The 12,608-nt window shown below is 56.3% G+C and overlaps 1 protein-coding gene across 10 annotated transcripts in view; it reads right to left on the bottom strand.

Moving 5' to 3' along the window:
• Positions 1–1,741: 1,741 nt before the first annotated feature.
• Positions 1,742–12,608, bottom strand: part of INPP4A (inositol polyphosphate-4-phosphatase type I A) — a gene marked incomplete at both ends in the record, with an annotated part of 41,027 nt that continues 30,160 nt past the window's right edge. For 8 of the 10 annotated variants that reach the window (XM_080711666.1, XM_080711661.1, XM_080711667.1 and 5 more), the window contains 4 exons: positions 1,742–1,874; positions 9,748–9,902; positions 10,052–10,164; positions 11,013–11,110. In XM_080711666.1, coding sequence (XP_080567792.1) covers positions 1,742–1,874; positions 9,748–9,902; positions 10,052–10,164; positions 11,013–11,110 — 499 coding nt within the window. Of the gene's footprint in view, positions 1,875–5,997; positions 6,179–9,747; positions 9,903–10,051; positions 10,165–11,012; positions 11,111–12,608 lie in introns of those variants that run through there. The other 2 variants (XM_080711663.1, XM_080711664.1) reach the window with 1 other exon arrangement.

Here is a 12,608-nt window from a genome sequence, read left to right as displayed (position 1 = left end):
TGAAGCTTTCTACGTGGCGGTGCTTCATGGTGACCCGTACTAGAAAGCAAAACTTGGGAAAATCATTCATAAACGGTGCCTCACGCAGACCTGCTCACAGGTGAGTCCACATTTGCTACATCCCCTTTAGAAGCGCAGACATTTAATGCTCTGGACAGACGATGTCAGGAAACAAAATGGGTAACGTTTGTTTTAAAATGAGGAAATGCTTGAAAAGGTAGTGATGTTAAAACAAAAAAGGATGGTGCTAGAAGCTCCCAAGCTGGATGAAGTGGGGAGGTGAGAGGCCAGCACGGCCTCCCTGCCTCAGTGGGGATGGGCGCTGAAGCAAGGGCAGTGGGCTGGACCACCCTTTCAAAGCTCCGCACACCGGTCCACACCTCCCGGCCTCGGGAAGCAGCAGGCTGTCCGCACACTGACTCCCAAGCGAGAAGGGGCCGGCCGACACCCAGCCCACTCTACCTGAAGCCCGCCCTCTGCGTCCCTGCCAAGAATGGGGCCTGCCTGGGCCTCAGCACCAAGCCTACCACGGGTTTCTCAAGGAGCCAAGAGTATTATCTCGACTTTTACAATATCCAAGGTGTTTATAATCATGAGGCTCAGCATTGATATGTGCCACATATATTTCTTTTACAGCCTTTTATATAACATGTAAACATAATCGTGATGGACAGATTGATATAACACATACAGTCCTGAAGGGACAAAAGACTCTGCCATGTGCAGATAAGACTCATCATCACCTGTAAAATGGGACAATTATGTATGAAACTCAGTTTCCTGGCCACAGACCCCTTTCAAAATGCCCGACTGTTTCTCAAGTCACTCAGCAGCATGAGAAGTGCACGTGACGTCACTGCAGACTTAAAGCAAGACACTTCATCATTCATTCAAACACGATTGGACGGTCTCCCGAAGAACTGGGTGTCCTGCAAAAGGACACTTGTTCTGAGTGTGTCAGGTCCCCACTGCTCCGGTCACGAGTGCCCCACTGGAGTGTGGGCTCAGACAAGACGCGCCACCTTAGAGTTCTCGGCCGATGGAACTGGACACCCGAGAAGGAAGGGAGCGGCCCTTGGGCGTGGCGGCGGTGTGCCAGGGCCTCACCTCCGTCGGGCCGGCTGGCTTCCTTCCCACTCGGGTGTCACCAGTGCCAGCTGCTCAGTGCGAAGGACAGCACTGGCTTCTCTCCCCAAAACCCGACAACGTGCGACGTCTGCCTGGCGCCAACTGCTTAATGTATTACTCTTTTACATTCAGTTTTAAAGGTAGATTGTAATTCAGTGCTCACTTTTAAGCTACTCAGTAGAAAAAAAGTGAGCCGAGAGAGCTAAGTGGGCATTTGGAAGTCCCCTGCATTTCGGACACCTGGCTGGACTCGTGACAGCTGAAGGCTATTTACCTGGGTGAGCCTTACTATCCGCACGGCCGAGCCCAACTTTACCGCCCATGGATTCCAATGGGGGAAAACATGCTCCAAAGACTCTTTAGTGAAATATTTTTAAAAACACAAAATAAGAACCAATCCCTCAGGTCTTCTTGAAGAATTCAAATATAACACTAGAGGGCGCCCACATTTATTAGGTAACGGCTAATCAGAGGAAAGCGTGTTATTCAAATATAACACTAGAGGGCGCCCACACTGATTAGGTAACGGCCAACCAGAGGAGAGCGTGTTATTCAAATATAACACTAGAGGGCGCCCACACTGATTAGGTAACGGCCAATCAGAGGAGCGCGTTCATGTTTCAACTTTTCCGTACGTCCCTTCCGGAGGCCTGTAATGCTTGGGGAAAGCCTTCAGCTGCAGGGAATTAAATGCATATTTGCGACTTCCAACATTCTTCATTGTATTTTCTCTTCGACAACCCTCACTGAGGAAAAAACAAGCACAAGAAATGACAGCAGTATAAAAGGAAAAAAGAAAAGACTTAAACTAAGATGAAATGAGCGGATTATTTCATAGCATTAAAAATGACTCGTCTACATGGGCGCCCGACTCTGCAACACACACACAGCAGGACGGCGCGCTCCGAACTGAAGCACAGGGACGCTCGCGCGCGGCGTGGAGCTGAGGCCTGCGCTTCCAGAAGCAGTGTTCTAAGTGGAGGCACGTTTTAAGTAAATGATTTCACGTATCTCAAGTCTAGTTATTTGGGGCTCTATCATAACTCGCGGTTCAAAGGTTCTGCTACATAGCAAGTTAAGTGGACAGGGAGACATCACTCATCCTCCAGTCTTCAGGGAGCTGCACTTTCCTACATTAGCAGTAGCTGCATCACATCAGTTCCCTGGAAGAACCCAGCGTGGGGCAGAGCCACCTAGCTGGGAAGGCTGTTCCGACCCATCTCCACCACAGCGCCAGCTGGAGCAGGTGCAGAGCAATCTGGGGCCCAGGTGTCTGCAGGACAGGCCTGTGTGGCTGTGGGCCGGAGCGTGTGCTGTGGAGGGAGCTCTCCTGGGGGCAGCCAGCCTCCTTCCTGGTGGACAGTCTCACCACGGTGCCGGACGAAGCCAGGCAAGCGGCCCTCACGCTCTCAAGGGAGGCAGGCTTGGGTGGTTCTCTGGGAAGTGCTCCACGATAGACGTAGAACCAACAGGCAGAAGAGACTGGGAGTATAGGCGACTTCCCAGAGCACAGCATGACTTCCTTTTAACCTATTGTTCTAACACTATAACAAAGTCAACTAGTTATCAAGGTTAGTATAAAATCCTCCTTCTGAGATGTAAAGTTTAGTTACCAAGAGTGACTTAAAAAATATTTTAAATTGTATGAAGACCATTACATCATGCACTTAAAAAAATACCAGTGGCACTTGCCCAAGCCTTTTAAGAGTGAAAATGAGTCTTGTTATCAAGAATATGTAAAATAGTTTTTGGTAAGACAGTGATTTTTATTCAAAAGATAAGCTCGGGCATTTTAGCAAAGTATCCACCTGGCTGCTATTGCCCAGTGTTGTGACGCAGCTATGCCTTCCAGCCCCGGAGCGCGAGCCCTCAGCTAGGCGTGCGGTCTAGGCGGAGCGCCTGGGCCGCCTGGGCAGGGTCCCACAGGAACAGTGGTCGTGCTGCACCACTTGGCGACCAGAGGAAGGCAGGACTCTAGAGCAGAAGCTACAGGTTCTTGCAGTTATAGCCTTTAAACTTTGGGAGCTCCTGCAGTAAGAGACTTTATAAGACATGGCTTCTCCATTTATACAGAAATGTACAAACTTCTTGAAACTGAGCCGTCACTAGCAAATGGCAAACTCCCTCGAAGAGCATAGAAGAATGATTTCTGAACTTTGACGTTCTTTGTTTTTACATGTGAAAGAAGCTAATACTTGGCTCAGCCTTTGACTGTGTGCTACATGGAAATATAATGAAGATTATTAGACTTTCATCGGTTTGGTTTTTAAGTCTAATCGCTTCTCCCACATGTTTACATTTATCAATTTGGTGCCGTGCCTGGTCTCCTTTCGACTGCAGAGGCCGGCGCTCCCCGGGCAGAGCCATTCACTGGTCACACGGGCTCCAACATTTCTAGGAGTCAGTAACACAGGTCGAGAAGGTCCAAGCGGGACTTAATTACTGTGAAGGCACGTGATTATTTTTATAATACCAAGTAGGGCGGCCACTGTGTGCGGGGAGGGTCTGGGCTGAAGTCATGGGTGCTCCACTGAGTTACACCTCCAGCCATTTCCATTTTGAAACAGGGTCTCTGAGTTGCTGAGGCTGCCTCAAACCTGCGCCCATCCTCCTAGCTCAGCCTCTCAAGGACTGGGATTTAGAGACATCATCACCGTGCCTGGCTAAGGGTAGCCATTTTTGAAAGAAAAAATTGAATGGAAACTCTAAATGGCAACTGATCTTAAGGAAACCTCTGGGTTTCCCTTCCTGGTGGAGACCTACTTTGGAACTCCTCTGAGGCCCTGGTGTCTTGGCCGTTCCCCAGCAGCTGTGGGGCTGCTTGTGAGGGAGCCGAGGCCCCGCTGCAGGCCCTGAGCCTGAGCCATGTGCAGGCGTGTGCAGCAGGCGGGGAGGGCAGGCCAGCCCACGGGAAGCACTCCCCCGGGAAGCTGACTCAGGCTCAGAGTCCTGGCAGCGGGCACCTGTCCCCATCCAGATGCTTGCCCAGGAGAGCCTTTGGGGTGGGGACGTGGTGTATTCATGAGCAAAGGGCCTCCGTGACATCACAACTCGGCATGAAGGGCGCATGCTCAGTCTCTTCCCAGATACTCTAAATAAGAAGCCCAGCGGGCTCCACCATGCAGGGTGCGGAGCGCTGCCCTCTGCTGGCCACTGCTTCTGCCCCACCTCTCACCACAGCAGCCCAGGGGGGAAGGCTGCTGGTGGGTGCTCGGGCTCCTCCCACTCTCGGTCTCCACCCTGAAGGCTCACGCTCACGCTCACGCTCAGGAGGACACTGGGAGCACATGGCTGGGGCAAGGCGGGGAGGCTGTGGACGCTACAGTTCTCCTGTCCATGTGGCAAATGGAATGGTGTCAGAGAGCTAAAGTACGTACCTTGAGTGAAAGCGTGTAGGCGTCCAAGTGCCTTTCAAAGAACCAGGCTGGACAGGACACTGGCTAGTTGCTAGTGTCATGCCGCCAGGCGGGCCTGCAGTGGGCCGCAGAATGGCCGCCACCTTTACCTAGGGGGACACGCGGCTTGCCTGTGGGCTTACACAGAGGCGGCGCCGGCCTGGTCTGGAAACAAGGGCCCTGCACTGTGGACTTCAGTTTTGGCAGCACTTGTCTTTCATTGCTAATGGCTTCTAGGTCTCCTAGAGCCAAATCAGAGACCTGAATGTGGCCTGAAGGCTGGGTGAGAGTAGAGGCCAGACGTGGGGCGGGCAAGGCGTGTGCCCAGGCTTTCTAGAATGGCGAACAGAAACCGGCTTCCTGAGGTCCAGTACACGGGAGACGCTGGAGACCAGAAACAGAAGCGCGGCATGTCTGCGCCGGACTCGAGGCAGGCCGCCGGCCGCTTCCTAGCAGACACGTATTTGGTTACCTTGACAAGTACAGAGTTATACTCTGCCTCACGTGCCTGTCAGGGACACCTGCGCTAGGGCAGTACCCCGTTAAAACCAGGAGTGGAAACAGCAGAGACCAAAGCTCCATCTGCCACAACCACCCAAAGGTTAGGCCGCAGTGTTCCGGAATTTTTTAATGACTTGTTATCCACCATGTTTGATCAGTAAGAGAGAAAAGCTACCTAGACTTTAATTTGGAATTGAAGACAGAATTTTTAAATGAAATATGCTATTTCAAGAAAAATAAGTGTATATAACTTTAATGGTCTTTTGGTACTGTGTGAACTAATTCTTGAAATCCGTCTGGTGAGCCTTAGAGTTAAAGGTAACTGAAGTCACCCACGATGTGCGATCCTTAGTGTCTGACTTGGCAGTGTGCTGCCACAGCCACAGCTGTGCCGTCCCCAGCTGGAGTAATGAACATTAGCAAGGGGCGTCAGGGTTCTGCAAACTGCCTGCCACTATGATCCAGGACTGTGCTTTCAGGTGGGAGCAGAAAGTACATGTCCTATTACACGGCTGATCTAGGCGAGCCGGTCCTAAAGCATCTGTGTCATTTTCTTTAGAAGGCAAGGAGAGGTTAGCAATACACTTGAGAACGGTATCAAATACAATTCTTTTTGGACAGATCCCTTTCTCTGGGAAACAGGGCACACGAGATGTACAGGTAATAAATAGCTTTACATCAGCAGTAGGCTCGGTACATGGAATTCCAGGCCAGCTAAATAATGCAGTAACGGCTCCGTACGGATGTGTTACAAGCACTGAAGACGCTACGCGATTCAAATGAACCAGTCCTCTTGGCGAGATAATTTGGCAGGTATTTACAGTTCAGAAGAACAAACGTCAAACTGTAAGGCATGAGATATTTCTTGGCAGCCCACGCTCTGACACCTTCCTTCTGTCCAGATAGGTACACGGTGGCTGACATATTCGGGCACTTTTGTTTTTCTCGTGACATTAAATTTTCGTAATGCCATTCATTTGCAACGCAATTTGGTGAGCAGGTACGCTATGCTCAGGAAGAGCCACACAATCAGTAAATTGGGGCTCAGAGCCAAGAGAGGGATGGAACAGAGGAGGCTCGGGTCTAGCCTTAAGTCCCGGAGGGGCACCAGGCCGCTCAAGTTCTTCTGGGTGACCACCTCCCGTGTTCCAATGCTGTGGAGAGGAAAAGGTTGGGAGAAAGGAAAAGAAAAGAGGACGGGGGGAGGGAGGAAAAGCGACCATGCGATGGAGTGTGCCCAGACGGATGGAAAAAAGAGGAGAACCAAAAGATAACGGGAAGACGAATGAAGCCACAACAGAAAGAAAAGGTGGTATGAGGGAGGGCGTGCGGGGCAACGGGACCAGCACAGTTACAGAGAGAAGGGAGAGAGAGAAGTGAAAATAGGAAACACTGCCGTCTACTGAAATAAACGCACGGTTCCAAGGGGTGGTTTTCCATGTCCGCGCGCTCTCGGCTGGCCAAGCACAGCTCCACGCCGCCCGCCGCACCCACATGCTGTGATGGCGCGTCTGAGAAGCACGCTGAACATGAAGAACCATGGTGTCCGACCTTCTCACACTGCCCGGCGGCGCTGCGCCGGTGCGGAGCGGGCTGCCTCTCGATCAGCCATCAGCGCAGGGCCCAGGCGTGGGCACGGTGTCTCCAACCTTGCAGAGTACTGCTCTGAGTCCCCAAGAATGGAGTCCGATTAAGCCCACATAAAAAAATTTGGTTTTCTTCTCTTTTGGCACTAAAGAAGAAATGTACCAGGGCGAGAGGTGCAGCCCTGTGGCACAGCACTGGGGAGACCCTGCGTTCCACCTGGCACAGAAGGGAGGGAGGGACGAGGCAGACAGCGCCTGGACGCACACCTCATCCCCGCCCACCAGGGCAACCGCGGGACCAGGAGGCCAGATCCTCTAGCCCCGGGCTCCTGGACGTGACACTCCGAGCTGGTGAGCAGGGACTCGGCTCACACGGCCTGCCTGCACAGACTCAGGAAGACCCACTCTGAGGCGCCACCCCACGGGCGGCGCAGGGGTACCTGCAGGCATACTGGCTCCCCAAAGCTCACCTAGAAGCTGACTTGAAGTAGCCCTGTGAGTGATCTTTATTTTTATTTTTGGTGATACAGGGGATGGAACCCAGGGGTGTTCTACCTCTGAGCCATACCCTCAGCCATATTCTATTTTTATTTTGAAACAAGGTCTTGCTAGGTTGATGAGTCTCACTACTTCCTGAGGCTGTGCTCGAACCTACGATCCTCCTGTGTCAGCCTCCCAAGTACTGGGATTATAAGCGTGCGCCTCCACGCCCAGCTGGTACGAGTTATGTGTGCCAAAAAGGAGAGAGCTGGTTGTTGACACAGCACAGCTGGCCACTGTTCTCCCCGGGCCCCACCTGCATCTCCGCTGCCCGCTCTGCTGGTCCACCTGACAGAACATAAGCAAGAAACCCAGAGAACCACAAGGTGTCCCTCCGTGTAAGGGCAGGGGGCGAGGGCAGTCCTGTCCCTGCTAGTAGCCATGCGGCCAGCAAGTGCTGGCCCTGGCGCTGACGTGCGACTGAGCCTCATTGGGTATTTACTGAATTCTTCAGAAATTCCAGAAGAAAATAGAAATAAGAAAATTTGAAAAGACATTCATAGCTGAGGGAGGTTGAGGGTGGGACTCACTCCACACAGATGGTCCTCACCCCAGCAGTAGAGCAGCTGGCTCGGGGTACCGAGGAGGCAGGAGCGGGCCTGCATGAGAATCACTAAAGCCTCTCCAACGAGCGTGCCGTTAACCTCAAGAATCGACCCGCAGAACGCAAGTGGGAAGACATAGGGAATATTTGCCGCACCCCTCATTTAAGATGCTTAAAAATCTATGTATCTTAAGTGGACAGTGAAAAAGACATGGTGTGTAAAAAGTGATAAAGTCTACAAGTATTAACTTGAAGAACTGCTCGTGAACGCAGATGAGAACGGGGAGCCCCACGGCAGTCGGAGCACACGCTGTGCTCCCTTGGGCACGCCTCATTCGTTTCTGTGGCACTGGGGATTTCGCTTCCGAGCGACACTCCCGGCCATGTTTCTTTCATTATTTGTTTTGAACCAGTCTCACTAGGTCCCTGAGAGTCTCGCTACTTGCTGAGGCTGTCCTTGAACCTGTGATCCTCCGGTGTCAGCCTCCCAAGCACTGGGATTCCAGGAACGCGCCACCATGCCTGGCTCACGTGTTTTTGTTTTGTGTGCTATTCAGGACTGGTTAGCAATGTGTGGGTTAAGCATGCTCAGGCATGCAGGTACGTATGTACACGTGCGAATGTGACTCTGGTGGCCGCTGTGGGATGTTTGCAGGGTGTGTGCGTGTGTGGACGACCGGCATCTGGAGGCCAGTGCTCCCTGATTTTCCTAATGGAAGCACTGGTTGCTTAGGTGATTAGAAGTGACAGGGCGCCCTGCATCGTGGCAGCTGCAGCCGCTCTCCTGGGCTGGGAACAGAGCTCAGTGGTGTGGCGTGGGCTTCTCAGCATGCGAGGCCGGGGTTAGGATGCCCTCCTGTGCACACAGCCCCAAGCGGGCTGGAGGCAGGCGGACGGTGGCCCTGCCAGGGGGTGACACCGGGCCCCTCTCTGGGGTTTCTTTCTCCCTGGTCCCGAGATCCTGGAGCCCAGCTGTAGTCAGATGGCTGATTTTGTTGAAACTGCTCGCGAGCTCTAACTGGAGACGGGTGCCTACTGGGGCTGCTCTGGGGTGGACCCGGCCTGGCCCTGCTTCCCTGGCCACACGGCCGCAGCCCTGCCGCGCCCACCACACAGCTCGCCTCAAGTGCAGACGTGGGGCTGCCCCTCCGCACGGGCTCTCGGCCCATGCTTAAACATGTGCTCCAGAGCAGGGCCCCCCGAGTCTCCACTGCCAGGCCAAGGGTGCAGGGAGGAGGGTGACACGCGTGCGGGAGGCCTGGCTGAGTGAGGCGTTCCTACAAGCGCTCCGATCGAGAGGCAGAGCTCGCGCACCGCTTTGTACCTGACTGTGAGAAGGTCAGACGGCAGAAACATACAGAAAGGATAAGAGAATTGAGCGCTTCACAGAATTCGGTGAGGGGACGACACAGACACTCAGAGGAAGAGACTGGGGACAAGACCTGAACAGCATTGGCGACTACACCGAAGGGGACAGGAAAGCCAGGTTTCTTATCCTTTCTTTTGGTATGTGAGGTGGGGGCTGCCCAGCAGTGCTTGAAACAAGGCATCGGTCGACAGAGGACAGTTTGAGTCTGGGTTTCATTCTGCAAACGCCTGCTGCCTCGGAATCAGGACGTTGTTAGGGTGAGGGCCGGGCACACTGACAGCGGTCACAGTGAAACACCACTGCACACTTTCTCACGGAAGCACGCAGTGTCCACTGCTAAGAGGAAGCAGAGCCGACCGGTGCAACCTGCAGACGTGTCTCTTCACTGGAGTTTGGAAATAGGCCGTGTGCGTGTACGCACACCGCGTGGACAGCAGAGGCCTGCCGCGGGGACGGGCCTCACCTCCCCCCAGGCAGGCGGCCCTGGGGCCTGGCAGCTCCCGGCCTGCCTGCCGCCTGTGGCTTCGGGGCGCTCAGGACTGCCCGCTCTTCCCACTTGCCTGACAAGGAATGCAGCCTGCACTGCAGGCCGGGCGGCCCGTGCGCGAGCTCGAGCGTGCCAGGCCCCATCTGCAGCTTACACGGGTGCGCGGAGGCGGGCGTGCAGGCCGGGCGTGCACTCACCTGCGCATGCACTCCAGCGCCTGCGTGAAGACCTGCGGGGCCATGCCGTGCTCGTGCTGGAGGATCAGGCACTGCTCCAGGGTCACCGACATGGCCGTGCGGTCCTTGGCGCTCTTGCAGCTGGTGAATCGGACCCCGTTCAGGCGGCGGCACACCTGCAACAAGAAGAGCTGTGCTTGGGGCAGCACCTCACACCCGGGGCTGGGGGCCAGCGCCACGTCCAGCCCCACCCTGACCCTGCTGCTGGGCTTTGGCTCGGCCCCGCTCGTGCCGCCCTTCCCCAGGCGGTGCCTTCTCCAGGTACCTCGGCCGCTTGCCAGAGGATGTCCACATTCTTATTCTTGCGGGCATGGACGTTCTGACCCAGAAACCGCAGCAGCTCTGGCAGGCAGGTCTGACTCCGGGAGCGCGGGAGGCCTGGGAGAAGAGGAGCAGAGTGGGAGCCATACCATCTGGGAGTGGCAGAGCGGCCAGGCGGAGCCAGAGAACCAGAGCAGGGCAGGAGGGGTCATGACACGCATGGCTGCCGGATGGCGGGCCCTTAATCCTCACGGTCACGTTACGCCACCTTGAAAGGCAGTCGCTTTATCTCAGAAGATGACTATCCCAGCCTACATCCAGCTCCCTCACAGGCAGAGCCCCCTGGACGGCAGCCTCCTGCGGGGACCTGGCCACACCGGAGGGCCACACCCAAGTGCCCAGGAGCTTCCACGATAGACAGTCAGGCCGGGGCTGCAAGGTCACCTCACTGAGGAAGCCAGGGGCAAGGTCAAGGGAAGCGGACCCTCCTGAGGGCGCTCTGGGGTCACCAAGGGCACAGGTGGCTCAGGGAGGACAGTCTGACGCCTCAGGCCGGCCAAGCCTGGGACCTCTGGGAGCCGGCTCCCGGGGCAGGCAGCCTCCCTGCCTGTGGCCACAGCACATGGGGAGGGGCTGGGCAGAGAGGACGCGGGAGGAAGGTCCTGACCGCACCTGCCCAGGATGCCCTGCGCCGAGATCCCTGCACCTAGCAGCAGGTGCACAATGGTGAACGCCCACGCTGCTGACAGCGTGTGGGAAAGCAAGCCGGGGCCCGCCACTGGGGAGAGCTGACCGCGGCCCCAGAAGCCCCCAGACAGACGGGACACGGGGCTCCCGGCTGCGAGCCGCGCAGTTGAGTGGGTGGCGAGGAAGGAAGAGCGGGGCACATGCATGCACCCGCACCTGCTGCAGGGCAAGCCCTGTGGCCCTGGAAGGTCAGTGTCCCAGGAGGTCGGCGTACTTACAGTCCTCAGGCAAGACTTCCTTAAACTGCTCAAAGTAGGAGTTCAGCCGCACCAAGCTCTCCACGTTGATGACCTCCTGTAAGGACGTATCCCCGAACCTTGGGAGGTGAAGGAGACACCATTAGTTGGCTCGGGTCTCTCTCAGAGCTGCCTGAAGGCTGTGTGCGGGTTCTCCCCAGACCTTCTGCACACTTCTCAACTCCAGAGCATGAGATGGGCCACTGCGAATGAACACCTCCCATGGGCGGGACCACGCATCATCTGTTACAGTCCTGCCCAGAGGGCCACAGGGCAGGATCCTTGGATCAGTTGCACCAGACGGGAGGCTGGGCCAGGATTCCTCAGGTGCACTCTGGGCCTCTGGCTCACACACAGCCTGTGTGCCTTCCCGCCCGCCGACCCGGGGGAAACGGGGTCCAAAGGCACTCCTGTCTGCCGGAGGCCAGTCAAGCCGCCCTGTCCCTGGCCCTCAGCCTGCCCTGGGCCTGCAGGTTCGCCCGCACACACCAGGTGCCTAGGGAAGAGCAGGGGCATTGCCCACGGGGGCATGGTCATCAATGCAGCCTATCAGCTAGACCTTGTTTTAAAGTTAAACGGCTGGGGTGCAGCTCAGAGGTGGCGCAGCCCTGGGTTCAATCCCCGGCACCACAGGAAAAGGCAGGTGCTCAAGCCCGAGGCCTGGGCTGCCGCCCCGCCCTCCCCGCTATCACCCGCCGGGCTCCCTCTGAGTGGTGATCCTGCACCTCCAGGGCTCCTGTGGGCTCACCCGGCCGTCATGGCCTCCACTCTGTGCACTCTCCCTACAGTTCATGAACAAGCCCAGCTGGCTGATGTGCTGGGAACTGAGGAACCCGAACTCTACCCGCTGCCGCGTCTCCACCGCCTGCCCTCTGCTGTCAGACAGACACAGGGCTCGCCATCCTCCCCCGCACAGGAGAGGCTGCTTCTAGAGGCTGCGCTGGTTTGTTCCCACTGGGAGGGATGCTCAGAGCCCCTGGCCGGCCCGCTGTAGTGAGCACACCTCCCCGCTGCACGCTTAGTGGCCCTGGTGTCCTGGCCCCGGGCTGGCAAGGGCCTACTTGACATGTGGCCCTGACTGTGCCCTCCTGGAAAGGCTCCTGGCTGCCTCCCACCAAGCATGTACTTCCTCAGTGGGGTGACCCCACGCCCAAGGGACGCAGGGACATGGCACAGGCCCTGGAGACCTCCAGATACCCTTTACATACACGCGTGCGTCTCTCGAGGACAAGTGGTACACAGGGAGATCTTCGCTGGGACAAGGCCACTGCGGGCAACATGCCTGGCCCACCACCCACACACAGCTGCACACAGGCATGCGACTGCTCCAGGCGGAAGGCGTGCAAGGCTCCCGCCTTCGGGCTCGCTCGAGGTTGATGGTGGCCGGGCATGAAGTCCTGGCCCCGCCCGCCCTGCCTAGGTCCTGGGGCCTGGCCTCCACGCTGCATCTCCACACCAGGCCCTGCCTTGTCTTCTTGGCCCCACACGCCTAGGCTCTCCTCCAACTCCTCACCCCACTCCCGCGCACACTTCAAAACCCGCCTCAGGGGCTGGAGTCCAGCTTAGAGGTCTGCTTGC

This window comes from Muscardinus avellanarius, assembly GCF_963383645.1.
Source record: "Muscardinus avellanarius genome assembly, chromosome: 15".
NCBI lineage: Eukaryota > Metazoa > Chordata > Mammalia > Rodentia > Gliridae > Muscardinus > Muscardinus avellanarius.
The sequence above is the reverse complement of the archived record's forward strand: the minus strand, read 5'-3'. Positions and strand labels throughout refer to the sequence as shown.